This window comes from Syngnathoides biaculeatus, chromosome 15 (genome assembly GCF_019802595.1).
Source record: "Syngnathoides biaculeatus isolate LvHL_M chromosome 15, ASM1980259v1, whole genome shotgun sequence".
NCBI lineage: Eukaryota > Metazoa > Chordata > Actinopteri > Syngnathiformes > Syngnathidae > Syngnathoides > Syngnathoides biaculeatus.
Window position 1 is genome coordinate 24208377 of NC_084654.1, and position 23530 is coordinate 24231906.

Genomic DNA, 23530 nt, shown 5'->3' on the forward strand with positions numbered 1-23530 from the left:
CGTCATCACACTTGACCGCAGTAATGGAAGACACGCACGCACGGCTCAATTATTGGAGCCGCTTGTGCAGCAGCGACAGTCTCCATTGTCCAAAAATATGAAATCCGGGGTGATTTATATCTTGACAATGATTAAACTGCGATTTTACTCAGATTTTGACACTTTGTCACATGTTTGATTTGGATTTTTGGCTATCGGGCGGAACCCGGACGTCCGAGTTTGGTCAATGTCAAAGAGTTTTTCCACAAATCGTGGTTTGCTCCAAAATGTCTGACAACTTGCCTCGTGAAACTCCGCCCACTTCCTTCTTCTGGGGAAGCCCTCCGGCGTAACTGACCCCTAGATTGAAATTTTTTTTTTTTTTGAGTGTAATTAAACTACTGAGGCCTTTTTTATTTTAAAATTGTTTTTCATTTTAAATTTAAATATATATATATATTTTTTTTAACATTTGTTTATATTTTTTAGAGAATTCAACTAGTGAGGTTTCACTCATTTGAGTAGGTTTGTTTTGATGGCTTCTTTGCAGAAGGAAGCCGCAAAGGAACCCGAAAGCTAATAAGTATTCATCCAAAAGATACTGCATGCCCTTTTCTTTTTTTTATGTGTGCATTTTTTTTTTAAATTCAAAAATGGAGTTACCATAGTGTAGTTGCCAATGGCCCAAATATGCAAATAAGTCCAACAATGCACCCGAATTAAAGCGTCAGTGTGACACTTTCAAACACGGTGAATCATGACAATTCTATTTTTAACAATACTGGATAAAATTGAAAACAATAAGAATAATAGTTTTGTATTGGTAAACCTGTATTACACAATTTTAAAAAATACTGCATAAAAAATTAACAATTACACTGTTTTTGGGAGATGAAGAACGCCCTCTTCTGTCCATTTTAAGTTCTACACGAGCGCCTCCCACCCCAACCCCCAAAAAACAAAGCATTTTCATTTTGTACCATGTATACTAAATTTTTGCCTACAAAATATAAATGTAACATTTTTTGTTCCAAAGATTCCAGCTCCGTTTTTGTACATTTTGATATTTTTTGCTTAAAAAGTTACCTCTGCTGTTTTAGTTCACTACATTTACAAGCTTTTCATCGTCTTACTGTGCTATTAGTGGCGATATTTTATTGTTTTTGCTTGTTTTTTTTCCACAAGTCCAAAAGTTAATTGCAAAAAAAAAAATCATTATTTCAAATAATTTATTATGGTTAAAATAAAATTGTAATTGCCCGGCCCTTTCAAGCGCGAATTCGGCAATTTTATTATTATTTTTTTTACATCATTGAAATTAATTTTCCGTATGAAAAAGACGTAGAGCAGAAGTGTTTAGTAAACACTGAGGACCATTTTTATTGTGACGTGACAAACAAATAGTTCCCGGGGACCTTCAAGGTCTCAAATAAATAGAAATAGTTTTGCACATCACACAATGGTCGGAGGGGGGGCGGTGGGGCCAGAAAACAACTCCAGACAACAAAATCATCAGTCAACAATTATTACAGTAGTTTTGTTACTATTTTTCAAATAAACAAACAAACAAATAAACAAACAGTAGCTTTGGGACTTAAATAGCGTCATATTCCTTCTGCGTGTGCTTTGCTGCCATCTGGCGGCCGCCTCTTAAAACAACACAACTGGGTACCGTTTATCTTTAAAGTAGGTTTGTAACACACACCCCCCCGACCCCCAATAAACAAAACAAACGAAAAAAAAAATACATTTAAAAAAATTACAAACAATGAGCAAATAAACGTACAATTTAGTTTAAGAGGAGAAAAATGTATTTCCTCCCGTTAAGCTAAAGGTCTCAAAACGATTCACAGTGGACGACAAGTTCAAGAAAGAAAGAAGCAAAAACTCTTTGCAGAGGTTCTTGTTGATGCAAATTAATTGATAAACATTAAAAAATAGATATTAGAGTGCAAAGTGCGGCATCTCAAAGGGTTTTACTGCTACAGTACTTTTTGTTTTGTTCCACTTGGGAATCGACGTGGAAAAGTTAAAAAAAAATGGAAAATGAAGCAGCTGCGAGTCTCACGGGAAATGAGAAAGATTTTGTTGATATATATTTAGTATAATTTTCTTGTCTAATTTTGTGGAGGGGGGGGATCAAAAATGTGGAAGCGTGATCATGACTGTGGATTATTCATCTGGTTTTTAATCTGCTCTTTCTCTCTATTTAATTTTTTCTCATAATCCAGCAAGTTTTCCTCTACCTTTTGGTATTTCTTTTAAATGTTTGCAATAATTAATATCCTTGCCTATTGCACTGTATTTTGCAAGTTTTCAAATCTTCACACATTTAATTTTGATGAAATGATTTATGAAATTAAATTGAAAAGCGTGGATCCAAAAAAAAACGAACGGGTTTGATTAGACTCCACCATGGTTATTTTTATTTTATTTTTTTTAATATGTACGACATTTAAAAAGGTTCAAATGCTACTTCACAGCCTGTACCATTGAGGAAAAATATCACTTTAATTAAAAAAAATAATAATAAAATGAGAAGTGATTGTGAAGTGGACCCGATGCAGTCATGGGGCTTCAAGAACTCGATTTTCTTTCTTTTTTTTTTACGAGTTTCCTGCAAGCTGTTTGGTGTCGAGACGTTTCCAGGTGTTCTTTATAGATGCGACACCCCCCACCCTAAAAAAAAAAGCCACCACATGCTGACAAGTGGCCTACTTGCGGCGGGAGTGAAATGTTTGTGATTTTCACAGCTTTTCGGAAAAGAAATCTGAATGGATTGAGGGCAAATTATACATTTTACGGAGCTTTTTTTTTTTTTTTTTTTTTTTTGCTCAAAGCGTGAAAATGTCATGTTTCAACTTGATTCGAGGCGCGTGACGTCCATCCGTGACATAAGTTTGCTGCAATATTTATGAAGCCCAACAATGTGATGCGGCCAATTTTGCATCACGGGTTCTTGTGCTTCACAAGAATGTTGAAAATATCACTTGAAACGCTGCCTGGAATATTAATAAATGTTTGAGGCTTAAGTCAGTCAGTTGTTTATTTTTACCTGTCCTCACCAAATGATTTTTCTAAATTAAAAAGTTATAGTTAAAATAATTTAAAAGTTTGTAACCGATTCATCTTTAATCATTATTAAATCAATCATCCATCCATTTTCTTAGACACTTATCCTCACGAGGGTCGCGGGGAGTGCCTAACCCAGCTGTCATCGGGCAGGAGGCGGGGCACACTCTGAACTGGTCACTAGCCAATCGCAGGGCACATGGAGACAAACAGCCAATCCCACTCACAATCACACCTCGGGGCAATTTCGAGTGGTCAACGAATTATGTTTTTGGGATGTGGGAGGAAACCGGAGTGCCCACCCGGAGAAAAGCCACGTAGGCGGGGCCGGGATCGAGCCCGGCACCTCAGAACCGCTTTCTAGCTGACACACCGTGCCCCCCATGATTAAATCATGATCAAAAATGTGATTTGAACAGTTTGTGTGTATATCCACTGAAAGTATATTAAAAAATGAGAGTTATAAAAAAACAGAATGAAATCACAAAATCGATTGGTGAATTTTTCTCCCCCCCTCCCGACATCCGATCATCCGTGAGCCTTTGATTTTTCAGCATAATGTCGTATATGTCTGTCGTAAACATTGTCGTTACTCTCGGGCCAACAATTAGCCTGCTCGGTGCGGAGTCTGAAAAAATATTTGGGAAAAAACACCCACAATTTAGCCCGCCAGGGAAATGTCGAGAAATGTCCTCGTGCGGAGGAACGATCGCGCTGGCTCATTCAAGGCTACATCAAAGGGTCTATAAGGGTGGGGGGGGTCCTTGGGGTGGGTATAATTTCAAGCGAGCTTCTTTCTGGGGACGTGCTGCTGGATGGATGGAATGATGGAAGAGGCTCGTGTTTGCTTTCGAACAAACACAAGTGGGGCACACACATCATCTAATGGAGCCTGGCTCCCGGAGTGGGGGGGCTTCAATGTAGGACACTCTTCCTCACTCTTCCTCTTTGCGCCACTTGAGCTATTAATACACCCAAACAAAAGGATGGAGGGCGGGTGGGGAGGGACCGCCAAGTTAGACGAGAGCGTTGCAGCGCCGCCGCCGTTGCGAGGAATCCGCCGTTGCCGCTTTTCGCGTTCCCTTTGTGGGCGACGGATACGGTGCGAGTGCCAACTTTGGTCGGGGCTTGCGCGGTGAGATCGGCGACAGCTCGCCGGCGGGACGAAAGCGAGGTCCGAAAAAAAAAAAAAGGGTGTGTGGGGAGGGGGATGCATAGTTCAAAACAAAAAGATAAAGATTGGCGCAGTGAGACAAAACAAAAGCGGTTTTGCATAATTTGCACGAGAGATGCGGCGCAGCGACCTCGAGGTTATTGTCAGCGGTCGTATCGCACTTTGGTTTCCGACTGAGTGCATCCGAATGGAAGACGGGGAGGGGGTGGGGGGCGCTCCCGCCGAAACAAAATAAACCGGGGAACACAACCACGGAACACGGAGACGACAGACACGATGGCCGGCGTGCGGGTCGCATGCATCGCTTCTAAAACGCTAAAACCGGCGATTTGGCGTCAGCACGCAAGCGTCTTCCTCCGAGAAAAACGAAGCCATCGCAAACGAGAACCGGGACCACTTGGAGACGAGTTTGCAGGTTGACTAAAATCCTCCAAACAATCCACGAGCTGGGAAAGAGACGGGCTCGGAAGTTACGGTCCCAAAACGTTTCGGCGAGCTTGAAACTGACCAATCGACTTCAATTCGTTGGGGATTTAAACGGACGAGACCGAATGAACGCTTTTCTTTTCAGTTTAGGATGTTGTCTCATCAAGAGAGTTGGACCGGATTCAAACCTCACCAGACGGGAAACTCAAACATTTTCACCCCGCTAACAACTCGGAAGCCCGTCGGGCTCGATGCGATCTGGCTCAAGCTTGACGATCAGTGGAACCTCCCTCTCGAAAAAATAATTTTAATCGCGCAGACGATCCCTCACCCCCTTAAGCCCGTTAAATCGAGGTCCCACGGCACCAGGCGATCAATTTCCACATCTATACTGGCGTAAAAGAGCTGAAACTGTAAAAGGCTCATTTTGTGCGTTTAAAAATTCACATTTCAAAACGGATTTTTCAGTCGACAACTGACGCCTCGGGGAGGTACGTCGCTCGTGCGACATGCTACATTTCCAAGATTCGGTGCTGATGTCACGAACTAAAAAAAATAAAAATACACAAACAAAAACAACAAAATAAACACTGCCACCTTCTGAGATGGAGCTTAAAAGCATGAAGAACGAGCATGTTTTAAAGTCCCTATGCGCGACCGCCATCATTTTTATGGCACAATTTTGATATGAATCAAGCACAAAAAGATGACCGAGTCGTCTGCTTTGCGACGTTTAGCGCACGTCGACTATTTTGAGATCATCAAGGCTTCAGCGTGGAGCCCCAGAAAAAAATGCTCAATGTTGGCCACAAATGAAGAAATTGTGCCCAAATGATCCTAATTTAGGCCCATAACAGAGGAATAAGCATTCATTTGTGGTTTAAATATCATTCTAGTTCACATTTTGGACACATTGGAAAACAAATGGAACACATTTGCTAGAAACTGCAAAAGTCAATGTCTTATAATATATTTATAACATAATTTGCTTAGCCAATGGTTAATCAGTGAGATTTTTTTTTTGTGCGCAAATTAGCATTTCGGAGTCACAATTTTAAAAAATATATACATCCATGTCTAGCCAGTCTGGGGACAATTTTAACGATATTAAGTGCAGCTTTTGGGATCCGGCGACATAGCTTCGACTCTCGCGCCAACGATGCTCACGTTATCCTCAAGAGGCCCTCGTTAGCCAACTGGCGTTGACGCGTTCTATGAAAAGGAATCCGCCACTGATGACAAACTCATCTTAGAAAAGTCTTTTCCAGCTTACACGCACGTACACAAAATAACTTTCTCGTAAAGACTCGCAGTATTCACACGCGCGCTCTTCCCTCCGAGTGGCAAATAAGTTAACAATACATCTGATCATAAATACTCTGGCGTACAAACGGCGTATAAATACCTTGCTCCGTCTCGCAGGAGACGCGGCCGAGCGTTCGCGTTTCCTCTCTCGCAGTAACCCGCTGGGGGGGAACGCAGGCGGGGGCCGACACGCAAGGCCGGGACGGGGTTGGTCAGAAGCTGCAGGTGGCGGGAGCTGGGACAGGAGGGCAGCCCTTGCGGGGGTTTTGCGCCCATGACAACTCCTTCCGATTCCAGTCCCTGATTCACACAGTGGATGTGTTTCTGTGTTTTTGTGCGCGCCTTCATGTTTCTGTCTCCATCTTTTCGGCTGTTTCTCTGTGTGCATATTTCAGTGTTTCAGAATACTGCATTTCAGTTTCTCGTGGGTTTTTTTATGTGTTTCATTGTGTGCGTGTGCGTTGGAACGAGCTATTGCTAGTGGAGGTTTTGCTTGATATTGAGGTTGCCGCTCCTTGTTGCATGCTTGCCATGCAAAAAAAAACAAAAGAAAGTGGGGAAAAAAAAAGGGCGGTCACTTCCCGTCGGAAAAGTGAAGGGAGGGAGGCGCCGGCCACTGCTGCTCAGAGTCCGTCGCGACGGGCGTGCCCACGGGCGTGGTGCCCGGCGTGCCGTCGGCGGGCCGCAGGGCGCCGTCGCCGCCCTCGGCAAAGTTCTTGTCGCGGGACTGCGACGAGGAGGACGAGGAGTGGGTGCTCTCGCCGGAGCTGCTGCGCGTGTCCGTGCTGGTGCTGGTTTTCTTCATCTTCCGCCGCTTGGCCAGCGGCGCCTTGTCCACCGTCTGGAGGCGGAAACCTTCCCGCTTGCATTTGTTGAACGCCTGCCGTGCGAGAAGCCGGTTCAAGTTCTGTACCGTTTTCTAACGTATTCCAATGAAATTCAATGTGATTATGTTACACAATGTTCAATTGTAAGGATGTCAAAGGAGGTCGATTTTCACGTGAAATTGCACCCAAAGCAATGTTTGGCCATGACCGGAAGTTGAAGCCGAATTACCACGTGAAAGGGCCCCGTGGGCAGTCCAGTTTTTATCCTACGTCAATGGTCATAGACGTTGCAATGTTACATGAAGGCCTCGGAGTTCATCAAAAAAAAAAAGTCGGCAGTGTTTTGCAGTCGACAGTCAGGCTGTTCTGTGCATTACTGCCCTCTGCAGGATCAGAACGAGTATCGCAGTTGCATCCATCGCGTCATGATGGAAGCCCGTCATTATATTAACTACCGGTCGTAGGAGTAAAACCCGACGATGAGACAGGAGGCGTCCCGCAAGCTTACGTTAAAGGTAGCTTTGACGTAAGTGTGGACCGACGCGGTGGATGAGCCCAGGATGTCCGGCGTCATGAGCGGGTTGGAAGACAGCTGGCTCTCATCCTGGAGCCAGGCATTGTAGCGGAGGCCGCACATCTTGATGCGCTTGCTCGGGTCCACGGTCAGCAGCTCTGCGGGACCACGAGAAAGTTATTTGAGGGGCGCGAGGATCCAGAAGAGACGCAAACGACGGATTTTCTTTCCGGCTGCAAATGTGAACTTTGCTACGTATTTGCTTGTCCGGTCGCATCGCGGCCCCCCGTCGTGCTCTTGCGCCACAGCCGTCCGACGGCTGCTGGCTCTCACCTTGGATGAGATCTTTGGCCTGCTGCGACACATTTCTCCAGGCGTCGCCTTCAAAGGAGAACTCCCCCTGTTTGATTTTCTTCATGATCTCCTCGGCGCTGGTGTGGGTCACGCTCTGCTCCTGACACTGGAAAGGCACCTGGCCGGACAGCATGGTGTACTGCCAACGACATCATAAGAAAAATATATATAGATGAATAGAAAGCAACTCATTAAGACAATGGGAATGTACAGTTTTTTGGGGGGGGATCTATATCATTTCAGCGCCGCATGGGCTAAAAATGCTGCAAGCCAAATCTGAGCTATGCACTGCACGCTTCTAACCGATTAATTAAAATGAGCAAGAAAGGTCAGCGGAGGAGACGTCCTGATGTGTTTTCCCTTCCGTTTGCCCCCAGGAAAGCGCGCGTACGCCGTTTCAAAGACTTTTTCACCACTTCATAACAAGGTCGGTTACGTCCCGCACAATATGGAACATTACGGGACAAAATGGCGCATAATGTGACAAGATGATGTGGGGGGGGGGGGAGACTTCATTATTTTGCTTCGACTCGCCGCTCACCAGAATGACGCCCAGACTCCACAGATCGCATGATTCATCGTAGCCGTCGTACTTGAGAATCTCGGGCGCGGCGTACTGCAGAGTGAAGCAGGGGGTCTTCAGCAGCTGATTGTCTGGCGGCTTGAGGCGGGCGAAGCCAAAGTCGATGATTTTGATCTCGGAGCTCTCGCTCTCATCGGTGAAGAGCAGGTTCTGTGTAACCCAGCGGTTACACACACAGGGTCATTTTTTGGGGATTCTTTTGGTTGTTTGAAAAACGCCAAGCGGTGGATGGCGAGCACGGCCACTACCTCCGGTTTCAGATCCCGATGCACCACGCCCACGTCGTGCATGTGGCTGACCGCCGACACCAGCTTGCGCATGATGCGACTGGCCTCCGTCTCGCTGAAGTGCCGCTTCCGGCGGATGCGCTCCAGCAGCTCTCCTCCGCCGAGCAGCTCCAGGACCAAATACGTGTGGAGCTGTGACAAAAATAAATAAATACAGCCAATCCCCAGCAATTTGTGATTCATTAGTGGCAAATTCACCTACTTCCACATTTTACTGTACAACTATTTGCTGAAAATAGCACGAATATGTGCTCATACACTAGATTTATTTTGAACCCCGTTTCTAACAGTTGTAGCAAACGTTGGTGGTAAACCTCCCAAGATGATGCAGAGAAAGACGCGGTCGGCTCCCTACTGCCAGGGTTGCACGTCAACAGCGGATCAGCTTGCATAGTGGCCTGCTGCCCTCTCCAAATGCCAAGTTTCCCCAAAAACGTCAGGAAAAGCCAACTAGAACATGTGAACTACTACATATTATTAAGTCACTGATGGTGTAGTGGAACACACGCCTGCCTTTGGTGCAGGCAGCGTGGGATCGATTCCCGCTCAGTGATGGTGTCGATATCTTCCCTGCGACTGACTGGCGACCAGTTCAGGGTGTAGCCCGCCTTTTGCCCGAAGCTAGCTGGGATAGGCTCCAGCTTATCCTCCAAACCTTGTGAGGATAAGCGGCTTGGATAATGACATGATGTATATTCTTAAAAAGTCCCAGGTATGTGCTGACTTCCATTTACATTTGTGAATTTTACAAGTCACATTAATGGTGGGGAAAAAAATGTAAATAATGTCTCTGGGTCTCAATGTTTTTATATGACAAATACATTTGAATTGGATATTTGGGGATATTTGAAAAAAATGAAAGTATCTGTCATGAGCCAGCGGCACGGGGGCGAACCCAAATGCAGGACTCCGAGGCAAGGGCATGATCTTAAGAGTGTTTTTTATTACGGAAGGACTCCAAGCAGTAAAAGGCAGTTCAAAACAGGCAGAAGCACAAAAACGCTAGGCAACAGGCAAGATACAAAAACGTGCACAAGGTCCGAAGACTATGAGGCAAACTAAGAAACATGGACAAGATGTGGTCAAACTAAAGAGGCACAGACCTGCTGTGACAGAAGCCTGCTCTACACTAAACGTGCGACTTAAGCACAGTAGCGGAGTGACCCAAGATCTAGTCAAGCATATGCAATGCCGGTGAGACATTCACCACTTAAGTACTTGGTCCATTAATGTCCAAAATGCAACACAGCTGTGACAGCTGTCAGAGGTGGCACCGCCCAGGGCAGCGGCCTTGCCACGCCTCTCACAGGAAGCACCGCCCACGGCAGTGTCCAGGCCGTGCCCATGACCATATCTATGTACCACTGGGTGGAAAAAACATCAGAAAAGAGCTAATTGGAAATTATTGGTATTTTGGTCATTGGTATTTTTTCCAGTTGGGAAGTGGCGACATGCACACCGGTGTCTTTGCTCTTCTAGTGATTTTTTTTTTTTTTTTTTTTTAAATTTAAAATGAAAACATCTGTGGGATAAATACTTTTAATGCTAATTGTCAGGTACTGCCCTGCGGTTCCATCATCATCGTCCATCCCTTGGGTCCAACTGCTCTCCATTCGTGACACAAAAGCTGTTAAATGAGTTTGAAATAATACTTGTTTTGGGACCATATACTGTACGTACAGTATTTAAGGTATAAACTATTAATATAGGCAATTTCCCCCAAATTTCAGAGGTGTGTCTACAATTGACAGATCGCGGGAGGTTCACATACAAAAACAACAGAAACAGCAGAGGTTAGTTTGTGCAGACTTTGCCAGGGCACTCTTTCAAACACAACCCGCGAGGCGTATCTAGGCCAGCCAGCGCACGAAGACGGATTGTAACTGGATCCCTTGGGCTTTTTTAGCACCCTCATTAATCAGGACTTTTCCACAAAATAGCCACACGGGCCTCACGCAACCCGAGCAGAATTTACAAGTAGAGCAACCAGAGCGGCGGCACGGCAAACGGGTTCGGGGCTTACCTGGTCGTGGTAAATTTCGTGCAACTTGACAATGTTTGGGTGGCCGTCGCAGACCTTGAGAGCGGCAATTTCCCGCTGAGTCTGCGCCTCCATTCTGGAAACAAAAGACGAACAGGACGCGGTCACGAAGACATGTCTTGTCACGTTGTGTCTTTGGTGAACTTTGTACCGCTTGCTGACGATCTTGACGGCATATTTCTGGCCCGTTTTCTTGTGCGTGCAGCGCCGGCAGATGGAGAAGCTGCCCTCGCCCAGAGCGCAGTCCTTCAGGTCCATCTCGTAACTCGCGTAGAAAGGCGAGTCCTGCGCAAAGACAAAACACGCGGACTTTAAATTTAAATTGTATTACAATGCAATAAAATCATCTGGAGAAGTTTAGGGGAAAAACCTTCTGCCAGGCATTTGTATGTCAATTTATTCATTTTGTGTACAGTATATCGTCATTGTCACGCGGACATCATCTACGTCCAAATTTGGTCAACGTAATTATTTTTTTTCAATCCGCACGTGGGTCTGTTATTTATATATTTTTTAATCATTTATAAATTTCAAGTGTTGAAAAGGGCTTCTGCAAAGTTTGTGATGTTTTTTTTTTTTTTTTAACTGAAGAGGCAAAGCTTGACACCGGCAATAAATCATTTTTAATTGAAGTGAGAAGCACGGTTATAAAATGTTGGGTGCAACAACTCACCTGCGGTTGTTTTTTTTTATGGAAAGGATCCAAATTTGGTCACAGTTAATGCCTTCATCTATGTGACTTTTACCAGCCAGTCAGCAGCAAGTAAAGATATGGATTTTAAGGAAAAAGCTAGGATTCAATAGCCAAAAATGTATATCATGAAAAAATAAATATAGTAATTGTTGCTGCAATGAAAATAATATAACCTAATTTTTTTGGGGGTGTGGAGTTTCTAAAACAAAAATATTTTTTAATGTACTACAGCTACATTACGATTGAACTGAGGGATTATAATAAATTCAACAAAATAAAAATAGGATACAAAGGCTTAATTCAAAGGCTTAAAAGGGGAGCAGATTTTTTTCGGCAGGTGAATTTCTAACCCGCAACAATGCAGCCTTTAAATTTAAAAAGAATGACGCTGCGATAAAATTGGCACTGACTATTAAAAATAACAGCCTGCTTGCGCCTTGCAAAACAGCAGATAAGAAAACTTTCACTTCATTAGTGAACGCCGAGCGTCTCTAAAGCAATAAACCGAGGCGTCGTAAATGAAGCGGGCAGACAAACGGATGCCACCGGAGAGGGAGGAGCGAAGACTCTGCCTGGTCAGTGCGCACTCGCAGCACCGCGCCTGACTTGTCGTCTGTGCGTACCTTCATCATCGCGCTCCGGGCCACCGCCACCGAGCCGGGCCGCTCGGAGCCGCCGCACAGCTGGACGGGGTCGTCCATCACCGCGTTCCTCTTGAACAGGATGGAGGGGGCCATGAAGGAGTAGCCCTAAACGCCCCCCCGCAAGAAAAACACACAAACGTGACAGAGAGGGAATTAGCATCGCTTGAGAACTTTGTGACCTGGTAAAGAGACAATATCTACTCTATTAGATGTGTAACAATAGATAAATCGACAACTCATTGATTTTAAAATTAAATGAAAACTATTTTGATAAAATGAACCTCCAAACAATAGTCTCTGATTTCTGTAGTCATCCATGAAAGCAAACTGATTAGCCTTTATTTTCATAAAAAAGAAGTCATTTTTAAACCTTTATTATTTTTTACTTTTACTTTGAAAAACAATAATCAATATTTAGGCCTGTTTTCTGATAGATTGTAAGGACAAAACCAGCAATTGACTCATAATCAATTAATGTTTGTGCACTGTCAAATTGAAATAATGTCCTATTTTCGGAGAAAGGAATAGAAATCCATCCATTCAGCCATTTTCTTTGCCGCTTATCATCACGAGGGTCGCGGGGAGTGCTGGAGCCTATCCCGGGTTTCAACGGGGAGGAGGCGGGGCACACCCTGAACTGGTTGCCAGCCAATCGCAGGGCACATCGACACAAACAGCATGGGGAGAAAATGCAAACTCCACACAGGCGGGGCCGGGATCGAACCCGGGTCCTCATAACTGTGAGGCTAAGACTTTATCAGCTGATCCACCGTGCCGCCAAGAATAGAAATTTTAAAGTATATTTCTAAATAATCTTAAATTGTTCCTCAACATTGTATAACACAAAACTAAACGTATGTAAATGTGACTGCAAAGATTTAATGAGCTCAGGCAATAAACTTTCGTTGATTTTTGCGGCATATTTTTCCAGTCAATGTCTAAATCCGACAGCTTCAAAGGTTGTTTCAGCGAGTGATATTTTGGTCCGTCTTTCCTGGGAAATATAATTGCCGGTTTAATAATCGCACCAATTCTGCACGGAAATTGTCCAGCTGTTCCCCCCTTTTTTTTGTTGTTGTTTTTCTGTTTGTTTTCTCTTCATTGTGAAGAGACGGCTGCTTAATTCCATCTGTTGGGATTCCGGAGGCCCAAGCATTGGCATTAATCTGACACACACACACACACACACACACATGCGCAAATACACGCAGCTGCGGCATGTATGAGTGACAGCCGCGGATGGACGGAAGGATGGCTGCATAACTGAATGCGATGCCCCAAATTGCCGGGCTTGAAAATGTGATTGCTGTCAAAATTACAGCCCGGCGCTCTTAATGCAATTTTAATTCTGTTTTGTGAAGCGCCGTCGACGGGGCGCAGAGAACACATGGTGAGGCCCCTCCCCCCGCCCCAGGCTGCCGAGAGCGATAAACGGGCAATCAAAGACGGGGAGGCGTACCCGCGCCAGACGTGCCGACGCTCCACGAGTGTCACCTTTTATTCCGCCAGAGAAGCCGAGCTAATGTGTCTATTGATCGCGCCCCGGCTCGAGCATCCAGAAGGCAATCGAGAGTCGAAATTCCAACAGCCGCACGTCAGCCGGCGGTGGGGAGTTATGGCCTGTATTACGCTTCAAAGCAAAACTATCAAAAATAGTTATTCGCATCTGCGACTTCAATGGGCCAGACTGCGTGCGGCTGCAATTACGCCGATGAAAGGCTCATTGAGGCGCCGTGAATGGCGACGGGCGCGCACACAGACGCCTGTTGACTTACAGCAACCTTTTAAGGACATTCACAACTTCACTCGATGACTTGGATTGCGGCAAAGCGCCCCAAATATAGTTGCTGGGCCAAAGTGGAATAGGAATCAACATTCCACATCAGACAAACAAATACAGTATATGAAAGAAGTGCGCGGTGACACCAGGTGACAATGGGACACGAACGACGTGGGCTATCATCCCTACGCAGCTGATGTTTTCTTTTCACTTTTTCATATCCCACTCAGGCAACTAATATTACTGGAGCTTACTGATGACATTATTTTACTGCCCCCCCCAGTGGTAAAGGGGCACACACCAGAAAGAAAACAACGGGCTGGAACGGATTAATGTCCTTTCCATTCATTTCACTGGCGAAAGATGCTTTGAAATTTTTTGACTGTTTTGAGTTCCAGAAAAAAAAAAAAAAAAAAAGTCGTAAATCATCCCACCTGAAAGATGCGGTCACAGTTCTGAGGCAGAGCGGCGGGCGAGTAGGTGGGATCCATCTCCGTGAACTCCTCCGCAAAGTTGCTGACGTCCAGCTCGTCCCGGATGACCGGTTTGAACGGGGCGGGCACCTTTTTGGCTGCCAGGTCCTCCCAGTTGATCTTCTGCAGGGGGTGGAAAGACAGCATCTTTACATAACGGACTCCATCCAAGGATATCACGATGTACCCAAGCCGATCTCGCTGCACTAACATAAAGCCCCGACGAATTCCAATCCACCATTTGCGAACTCACCCACCTTGCGATTAGTTTCTGTGAAATCGAACTAACAACTACTTGCTAAAAAATGCACTTGCGCCCGTCTACAATTTTTTTTTTTTTCTTTTTCTGGATTGCCACCGGACGCCGCCCAAATGGCCTGAAAGATTCCAGCAGATGCTCGACTGTGTGTGCCGGGCGTTCGCGGGGAAGTAGCTCGCCGACTCGATGACGAACAAGAGCGTGACGGCAGATGGTGCGACAAGTTCAACAGGCCGGCGAGGCCCCTCTAGCGCCAGAGAAGCCAGGGCGGTTAACGTCTCAAGATGACGCTGAGACACGTCCGGATCTCGACATATTGACAGTGGTGGAAGTTAACAGCTCATCAGCTGCTAATGGCTCGCGCCGCAACACAACGTACCGTGCCAAACACACACGTACACACAATCAAAAATGAGAGTACATTGAAGCCCAGAATATTGTTTAACTTCATTTTTTTTCATGTGGATCCTTTCCTCAACTATTTGTGGCAATACTCACCAATTTACATAATTTTGCGCTCTTTCGATAATGCTCCAAAACACCACAAGATGGCACCAAAAACCTGACAAATAGGAAAGTAGTAATTGATGTAAGGAAATGAAGTGAAGATGTTTGCATCCCAGGGAAGAGCCACATTTAGCCTGGGTTGTTAATGGAAGTTACAGCACGTGCATGTATGCACGCAGTGAAGGTGCATTTGTCAAAATCAAATTATCTGTTTTTAAGGCTAATAATTTGAATTGATATTCAAGTGTTTTGGGGTCAAGGGTTGTGGTGCAGTTACGGTTCAAACCAGGGGTTACCAATATGGCCCCCAGTAGTACATGAGCGAAAACGTGATCACTTCATAATAACATATGCAGAAGGAAGTCTTGCGTATAGATATTTGTCCATGTGAAGTAACGGTTGATAATTATTGTGAGAACTCGTGACTGGAATCAAGATCTTCATGGAAGTAAATATTTTTGTTAATATGTAACTCAATGTAATTTTTGCAAAAGTGTTATTTCATAAGTGTGTATCAAATTTGTAGCCCTTCCCGTTAATCAGTGTCCGAGAAGGAGGAAAGTTCGGCGACCCCTGGTTTAAAATATCGGCGCAAACATCGGGAGTCGACGCACCACAATGTGAATTGATATTGGCGAGATGGCAACGATAACATACGGCAAGTCATTCCTCGGTTCCGCAGGCCACAACTCAGACCTGGTAAAACGGGTGCTTCTTGACATTGTCCACGCCGTTTGGACCCGAGCCGAGCCTCTTCTTGGGGTCTTTGGTGAGCAGTCGCTGGATGATGTCTTTGGCCAGCGGCGCCATGTCTTTGGGGAAAGGAGGATCTTTTTTAAGAATCCTCCTGAGGCGCACAGAACAAGGCAGATGTTTCAGTGCGCCGCACGCGCAGCCGACAAGAGTAAAAGTCAGCCGAGAAGCGTCGCCGTACCTGGCGATGTCCGTGTGCGAGTTCTCGTCGCCGTCGATGGTGAAGGGCGAGCCGCCGGTCAGGAGCTCGTACATGAGAACGCCCAGGCTCCACCAGTCCACCGCCTGCGGGGGAAGCGCACCCACGTTTGACGCAAGCACTCTCGGCGTGCACGCGCGTAAAAGTAGCAAAGTCACCTTGTCGTGTCCGGACTCGCCTCCTTCCACGATCTCGGGAGCCATGTACTCGATGGTTCCGCACACGGAAAACGCTCGATCCACCTGTTTCGTGGGAAACAAACGGGCGGCGGCCTTAATTTCAAATGGAGCATTCAAGGAGTTTTTTTTTTTTTTTTTTTTCCCGTACAGCTGCTGTTGCTCGGTTTGATCAGACCGCATACAAGATTTAAAAAAAAACAAAAACAAAAGCATTATTTTCCATGGAAAAATCCGACTGCTCATGGGAATAGCTGACTGCTCACTTTGATGTTGGAGATCTTTTTTTTTATACCGTGGGAAAGTTGAGTTGATAAAATACATTATACAGTGGTATGATAAATAAACTCTATCACACTGATTATGTTAAGTAGAAAATAAAGTACAGTGTCAATTATGTTTATTATCTATTCATTACACATTACATATATACACATACATATATATATATATATATACACACACACAGTATTTTGTACATATATGTGTGTGTATATGTACACCCATACACACATATATGTACATACACACACAGACAAACGAATACAATAATGAGAGAAAATAGAAAAATAGGGTAATATTGTACTAGACAGACAGACAGACAGACAGACAGACAGACAGACAGATAGATAGATAGATAGATAGATAGATAGATAGAGATAGATAGATAGATAGATAGATAGATAGATAGATAGATAGATAGATAGATAGATAGATAGATAGATAGATAGATAGATAGATAGTAGATAGATAGATAGATAGATAGATAGATAGATAGATAGATAGATAGATAGATAGATAGATAGATAGATAGATAGATAGATAGATAGATAGATAGATAGATAGATAGATGATAGATAGATAGATAGATAGATAGATAGATAGATAGATAGATAGATAGATAGATAGATAGATAGATAGATAGATAGATAGATAGATAGATAGATAGATAGATAGATAGATTTTCAATTATTTTAACGTTTCATTTCAATTTCTTCCATTTACATTTTTTTCTTTAAAATACTTAAAAGCTTTACACGGGCTCATTCTTTAACGTGAACCACAGGACGGAGACGAACCTGGTCAAATTCTTTACTGAGGCCAAAGTCTGTGAGGACGATGTGACCGTTGCAATCCAGCAAAATGTTTTCCAGCTTCAAGTCGCGGTAGACGATCCCGAGCTGCAACAGGAGGAGGCTGTCAGTCATGCCGACCAACGACGGCTCGCTCGCGACCGACACGCGACCGCCGCCGCCCACCTTGTTGAGATGCTCCAGCGCCAGCACGATCTCGCCGCTGTACAGCGCCACTTCCTGCTCCTTGAAGCGCACCCGCTGCACCAAGTGCGTGAAGAGCTCGCCGCCGTTGACGTAATCTGCTCAAGACATAGACGGAGACTTATAGAGCGCGTTTTAAGGGGACCCAAACACGTGTAGGAATAACTCATGTGAGCAACTTAAGTCAAGCTTGCTGACACATTTGGAAAATTGTACCAGGGCCCCAAGCTTGGAGGGGGCCTGACCTTCTATCTTTGGAATCGACACTGATGTCATGAAGTTTAAGACCGAATACACGTTGCAGTAAACGTTCAATAGTCGGGTTGTAAACTAAGACAGTCTTAGACTACCTCGACCCATTTTGGAAAAAAAAATGTAAAAAGGCTCTTTGCACAATCCACCTCCAATAAATTTTCTTTAAGCGTCGCTAACGTCACTCCTGAGCGACGCTGTGTCAAGTTCCCCGCGCAGACAAAAATCGAGATGCTAAAAGAGTAAAGGGGAGACAGGAGAAAGAAGGCTAAAAGTCGTCGGGAAAATTCTTCTGGTGTGTTTGGCGTGGGACGGTGTGAGGGCGTGCGTGCGGCGAGGAAAACGTTAGCCTCTGCTGCTGCTGCTGCTGCTGCTGCTGCTGCTTGCTGTCACTTGTCTCGTCACGCTCTCCTTTGCACTCCTTCAGTGCAGGAATCCTCATCGTTCTGCCTCACTGGAACTTGCCCGCAAAGGTTTGCCACAGGGCTAGCTAACCGACGCAAGGTACAATAAGTGCTTAATAAGCGCTTAATAAAGAATCACGAACTGAATTGTTGCTCAATGTGCGTGGTTTGGCAACAACTTTTTTCAAGTGGCCAACCGTCTGTCACTCTGATTTAAAATTATAATTGTCTGTAAACTTTGTCACTACATCGCAGATTTATCAGCTAATCAAAACTGCTTGAGGTTTCACAACAACAACAAAAATCTGTCAAATATTTTGACTCTCCTTTAGGATCGTCTGCTTCCTGTACAGTACAGTACGTTTTATGTGGAGCCCCAAAAAACTTAACGAGGGTCGCAGTTTTTCCATGTTAACGCGATGTTAGTTGGTGAGCATCAAAAAGTGTCCAATTAATTTTTTTTTGTGATGGTCCACTTAAATCAAGTACAGCACGTCGCTCCGTGTGCGGCGGCCATGAGTGGTGAGGCAGCGATGCAAAAAAAAAAAAAAAAAAAAAAAAACCTGAAATGAATAGTCGTCGTTATAACAGAAAAATGGCAAAAGAACAATTAAAGAGGAAAAAAAACAGCTTTCCGGAACGTAACTTGTAAATTGCAAAGTCCTCACGCTTCCAGTACAATTATGATATATTTTTTTAAAAATCCCACACGAATAAGGGTAAACGCAAGGACAAACGGACGGCGTGGCCGCTCACCGAGAATGAGGTGCAGCTTGGTATCGGTCTGGAAGGCGTAGTGGAGCGTGACGAGGTACGGCGACTGGCGGATGTGCTCCAGCACTTGCCGCTCGCTGCGCGTGTGCTCCGCCGTCTTGGCCTTCTGCACGATGGTGGCCTTCTTCAGGACCTTCATGGCGTACAGCTTGCCGGCGTCGTGGCCGCTCACCTTCCTCACCAGGAAGACCTTGCCGTACGCTGGCGGACGAGCGGACGAGAGAACGCGGTTCGGTACGCGCAAATGGATGACGCGAGGAGGACGGCTTCGTTGTTACCTCCGGTGCCGAGCACCTTCAGAAGCTCAAAGTTTTCTATTCCCACCCTCTCCACGTGGCCGGTCAGGTTGGCTGAGGGGAACATAAACATACACGTAAAAACATTAGAAGCGTAAAACCCTACAAGTCTTGTGTGTAGCAGCTCTCGTTTATCGACAGCAGCCATTTCGAACCACATCCAGAAGGGACTCCGTGACACCGTTATCATTAGCCTCATAGTTATTTTTACTGATACGTAAATATTAATGGGCTCAGTGAGGGAAAAAAAAAATCATTTCAAGTCTTAATGTTTTCTTTATGTGATCTAGGTCACGGAAATCTCGTCGTGAGGTCGTAAAGTACAAAGCAGTGAGCTTGCCGGGGCAGTCCGAGTGCTCGGAATGAATGAACGCGTGGCTAACAAAAAGCAACGGCACATTGACAGCATCCCCTTCGGCGTCTTCCGAGATTGGTGACCTGCAAAAATGTGCGCAACGCTGAGATAAAAAGAGGAAAATGTTACATAAATTGTGTGCTTGTTCTTGACACCCACTGGAAAAACACACGAGAGGATGAGGACGCCACATTAAGCAGGCGCGTCATTAGCGTCCGACTTTGAGGTCTTGAGCGCGACTCACGACGTTGCCGCACGAGCGGATGGGCGTGCTCAACGCGCGTCCTAGTAGGGGCCTCACCCCCCCCTCCGCCAGGAGCAACCCGGCGTGAAAAGGATCGGGGGCCGTACGCCGACAAACGGCGTGGCCCCTCCGACTGCGAGGTCAGGAGTGTGCGTTGCATGACGTCCTTGTCGCGCTCGCCCCGCCGAGGCCGAGTTTGATCTGGCCGTTTATTAATAGCGCCGTGGCGGAAGCGCGCCGCTGCAACGCAACTTGGCGACTCCTCCTCCGAATTAAAAGCAAAACCTTGTGTAGATTGTTCACTGCTGATGCACGCAGAGGGTCACTGAGATTTTTAGCCATTTCTAAAAAAGAAAAGAAAATATCAGCGGACATTGCTTGACATTTTGCGTTTCCACAAGTTAGCTAACGTAAACATCGTTAACAGAACCTACTGTAACGCCCCCCCCCAGCGGTGATTGAGGGTAGACGGAGCTGCCAGTGCACGTCCAATCACTTTATTCAACAAAAGGAGCACATAATAAGCAATTTCTATGCTGCGATGAGTCATTTGAGGCTGTCGAGATTTCCGTAGGGATGCGGAAATTTCTGCCGATTTAAAATGATTTCTTGAGCTCACGGAATTGTTTTGCACACGGTACATATATAGATCCACTTGACTGCAATTTTCACATGAATATGAAAATGAAAAAAATGATTCATAATGGTTGAAAAATACAATTGTTTTTTGTTAATAAAAAAAAAACAATCAGCGTACTCGTATGATTTGCAACAAGATAGAAATCGAGTCATTTGAATATTTTCTGAATGTATTCGTATAGATCTGAACTAAAACAATGGGAACATTTTGGAATAATTGCAATTCATAACTTATTAAGACATTAATATATTGGTCGGGCCTACTTAAGATATAATTGGGGTGAATGTGACCCGTGAATTGAAATGTTTTGACACATTCCCGAGTTAGACGTTAACAGTCCGCCGCAAACCTGACCCGACGACGCTCCCATTCGATGACGCACACGTCACTCAAGTAGCTCGGCTACGCATTTTAGAGACACACACTTCAAGTCGCAGATACGAGAGTGCAAAACATGAGAATGGTGACCCCAAGTGGACAAAAATTAAACCTCCACTTCAAATGCGCTTTCCACTAGATACTGTGTATACTGTACTTTATATTTTTAGGTAGAACATATGGTTTTGGGCTATTTGTATCACCACCGCTCGAGCTCTATCCTTCCAAAAAATTTGAACTGTCAACAAAAACTTGTCACACTATTGGTATCGTGGGAAAAATATACTTCTCATGTTTTAGTATTTAAAACAAATAATCCAAATATTCGACAAATGTTTTAAAAATGCGAAGTACAATTGGTAATTGTACTCATATAGCTACTATATTACTTTCTAACCAATGAATTATTCAATTATCAACTAGATTAAAGTGGTGAACTAAGGACACAAGTGACCTGATTTATGAATTTTTCAAGATATGCGGTGTCCTTCGACCGAATTTCTGCTATGACTTGTCGGTCCAAACTGGATGGTGGCAAAAAAATTAACTCAAATAGCTTCACAACAAGCAGCACTTGGCAGGTAAAGAACATCCATCCGTCCATTTTCTTTGCCACTTATCCTCACAAGGGTCGGGGGAGTGCTGGAGCCTATCCCGGCTCTCAACGGGCAGGAGGCGGGGTACAGCCTGAACTGGTTGGCACATGGAGACAAACAGCTGCCTTCACAATCACACCTAAGGGTAATTTGGAGTGTCCAATTAATGTTGCGTGTTTTTTGGATGTGGGAGGAAACCGGAGTGCCCACCCGGAGGAACCCCGCGCAGGCACGGGGAGAACATGCAAACTCCACACTGGCAGGCAGGTCCGGGATTCAACCCGGGACCTCAGAACTGTGAGGCCAAGACTTTACCACCTGATCCCACTGTGTCACCATGTAAAGAAAATTTCTTCCCAAAAGAAAATTGGTTGTGCATTGAACCAAACGACTTAATTTACGAAAGTAAAGCTAACACGCAACACAAAATTCCACAGACGGGTTAACAAATAACATCCATGTAGCAGTGTTATAATGCTTGAAGCAACAGCTATTTGAATACAAGTGGTGCATCAACACATGGAGACAGAAGAAACACTCACAGGGATGTCTTATTTATCCCAGAAACAAACTGTTACTGCATCTTACTGGATGACATACGGTAGCTGTGAAACTCTTCTTTGTTTGTCTGTGTATGACACTATTGTATTGTCCCGCTGCGGTCAAATTAATAATTGTTGTCAATGGAGGGGCCTATCGACGCCATTGGAATGACTTAGTTATATTTCTGTGAATTGGCTTGAATAGAAATCACTTAATATCTGGGATTTTTTTTTTTTTTACAACAGAAAATGTTGCACGACTCTTAATAATAATGTAAAAGCTTATGTTGTTATGTTGCTGATTTTGCCGCCGCGAGCCACACCGCTAGCTCGGCTCCACTTGACAGCTTGACACTTGACTGGCTCGTTTTGGCGTTTTGACAGCGTTCCTAGTTTTCCACGCGACTTCGTGGGTGGGTGGATGGGTGGGTGGGTGTGGACGCCATACGAGCATATCGGACTTATTATGAAAGGCGTTTGCGCTTTATTCCGGTGAAACGTCACGACGAGGCTCGCGTAGTTGTTTATTAGCCGTCGCTTCCGAGTGAGTTGAAGGGTAACGTTAAGTCCACAAGCGACTAGTTAGGTTAGTTAGTGGCGACTAGCACGGCTTCACTCAGCTAACCCCCACGTCTCTTTTTTTTTTTTTTTTTTACCTCCTTTAAGTAGCTCGCACGGACAGACACAGGACGACTCGCTTTTCCACACATGGATGGAAAAAGACCCACTCACCGTTCTTGAGCTCATGTTTCACCGTGAAGAGGTCCCCCTCTCTGGACGGTCCCTCCATCGGCGATGGCATCGTAATTTCTTCGGGCTCCAGTTCCGGCGAGGCGAAGAGGCTCGATTAGCCCAAAAGGCAAAAAAAAATATATATATATATATATTTATATAAATATTCTCCCCCGCGCCGGCACCGACATTTTGACGTGCCCGTAAGTTGGCAGGTATTCGGGCAAAACGTTGCCACTCGGGATGCCAACGAGAAGCCAGTCGGAGCTGGCAGGCTTCAGGCAGGCGGTCGCTGGGAACACCACTTTGCCTCTACCTTCGCAACCGGCCGGCCCCCGGTCGCTCATTGGCGTTGCTATGTGGGAGCACTGCGCTCTGATTGGTTGTTTCGACAGTGACGACGGACAAGTCCCTCCCCTTTCGGGGCTGCCGGTCTTATTGCCCGAGCTAATAATAAGGGGGAAGTCGTTTAAAAGCAAAACAAATGACAGCTTTATAATATTAAAAATATATATATATATTCAAAATGGAGGCGCAATAAATTGAAGAAGAAGAAAGAAAGAGTGATAAATTTGTAAAAAAATTACGATACTCGTTGCAATTCAAAACTGACAGACGATGTCAAATAAGAAGTACTGTAATAGCACGGAAATAATACAATAAATATTTTATACACGCATTTAACAATGTTTTTCCACATTTGATCACTTGATTATAATGTTTGAACATTAATTGCTGTGTTATAAAATATGACAAGAACAAAATGGGCTTTATAAATATGAAATAATAAAACAAATGGGAAAAAATCAGATGTCAATCACATAATTTTACATTTTCAAAAGTGAGAAGGAAGAAGTAAAAGAAGGTAGTCTTTTAGTCTCCAAAGAAATTTCAACCAACAATACCATACAAACAAAATAATGGGTTATTCATATGTTCTTATATATATATATATATATACATATATATACATATATATATATTTTTTTTTTT

General features: G+C 44.6%; 1 protein-coding gene across 1 annotated transcript; it reads right to left on the bottom strand.

Moving 5' to 3' along the window:
- Window positions 1-1351: 1351 nt before the first annotated feature.
- rps6ka5 (ribosomal protein S6 kinase, polypeptide 5) lies at window positions 1352-22802 on the bottom strand. Its single transcript, XM_061843802.1, has 17 exons — window positions 22538-22802; window positions 19033-19104; window positions 18737-18955; window positions 17307-17422; window positions 17127-17228; window positions 16030-16113; window positions 15854-15957; window positions 15616-15766; window positions 14115-14276; window positions 11880-12005; window positions 10714-10847; window positions 10545-10638; window positions 8483-8653; window positions 8193-8384; window positions 7631-7790; window positions 7292-7455; window positions 1352-6836 (listed from the first exon to the last, which is right to left on the bottom strand). Exons 1-17 carry the CDS (start codon window positions 22605-22607, stop codon window positions 6531-6533), a joined length of 2427 nt encoding a protein of 808 aa, XP_061699786.1. The 5' UTR covers window positions 22608-22802; the 3' UTR covers window positions 1352-6530.
- Between the last annotated feature and the right edge of the window lie 728 nt (window positions 22803-23530).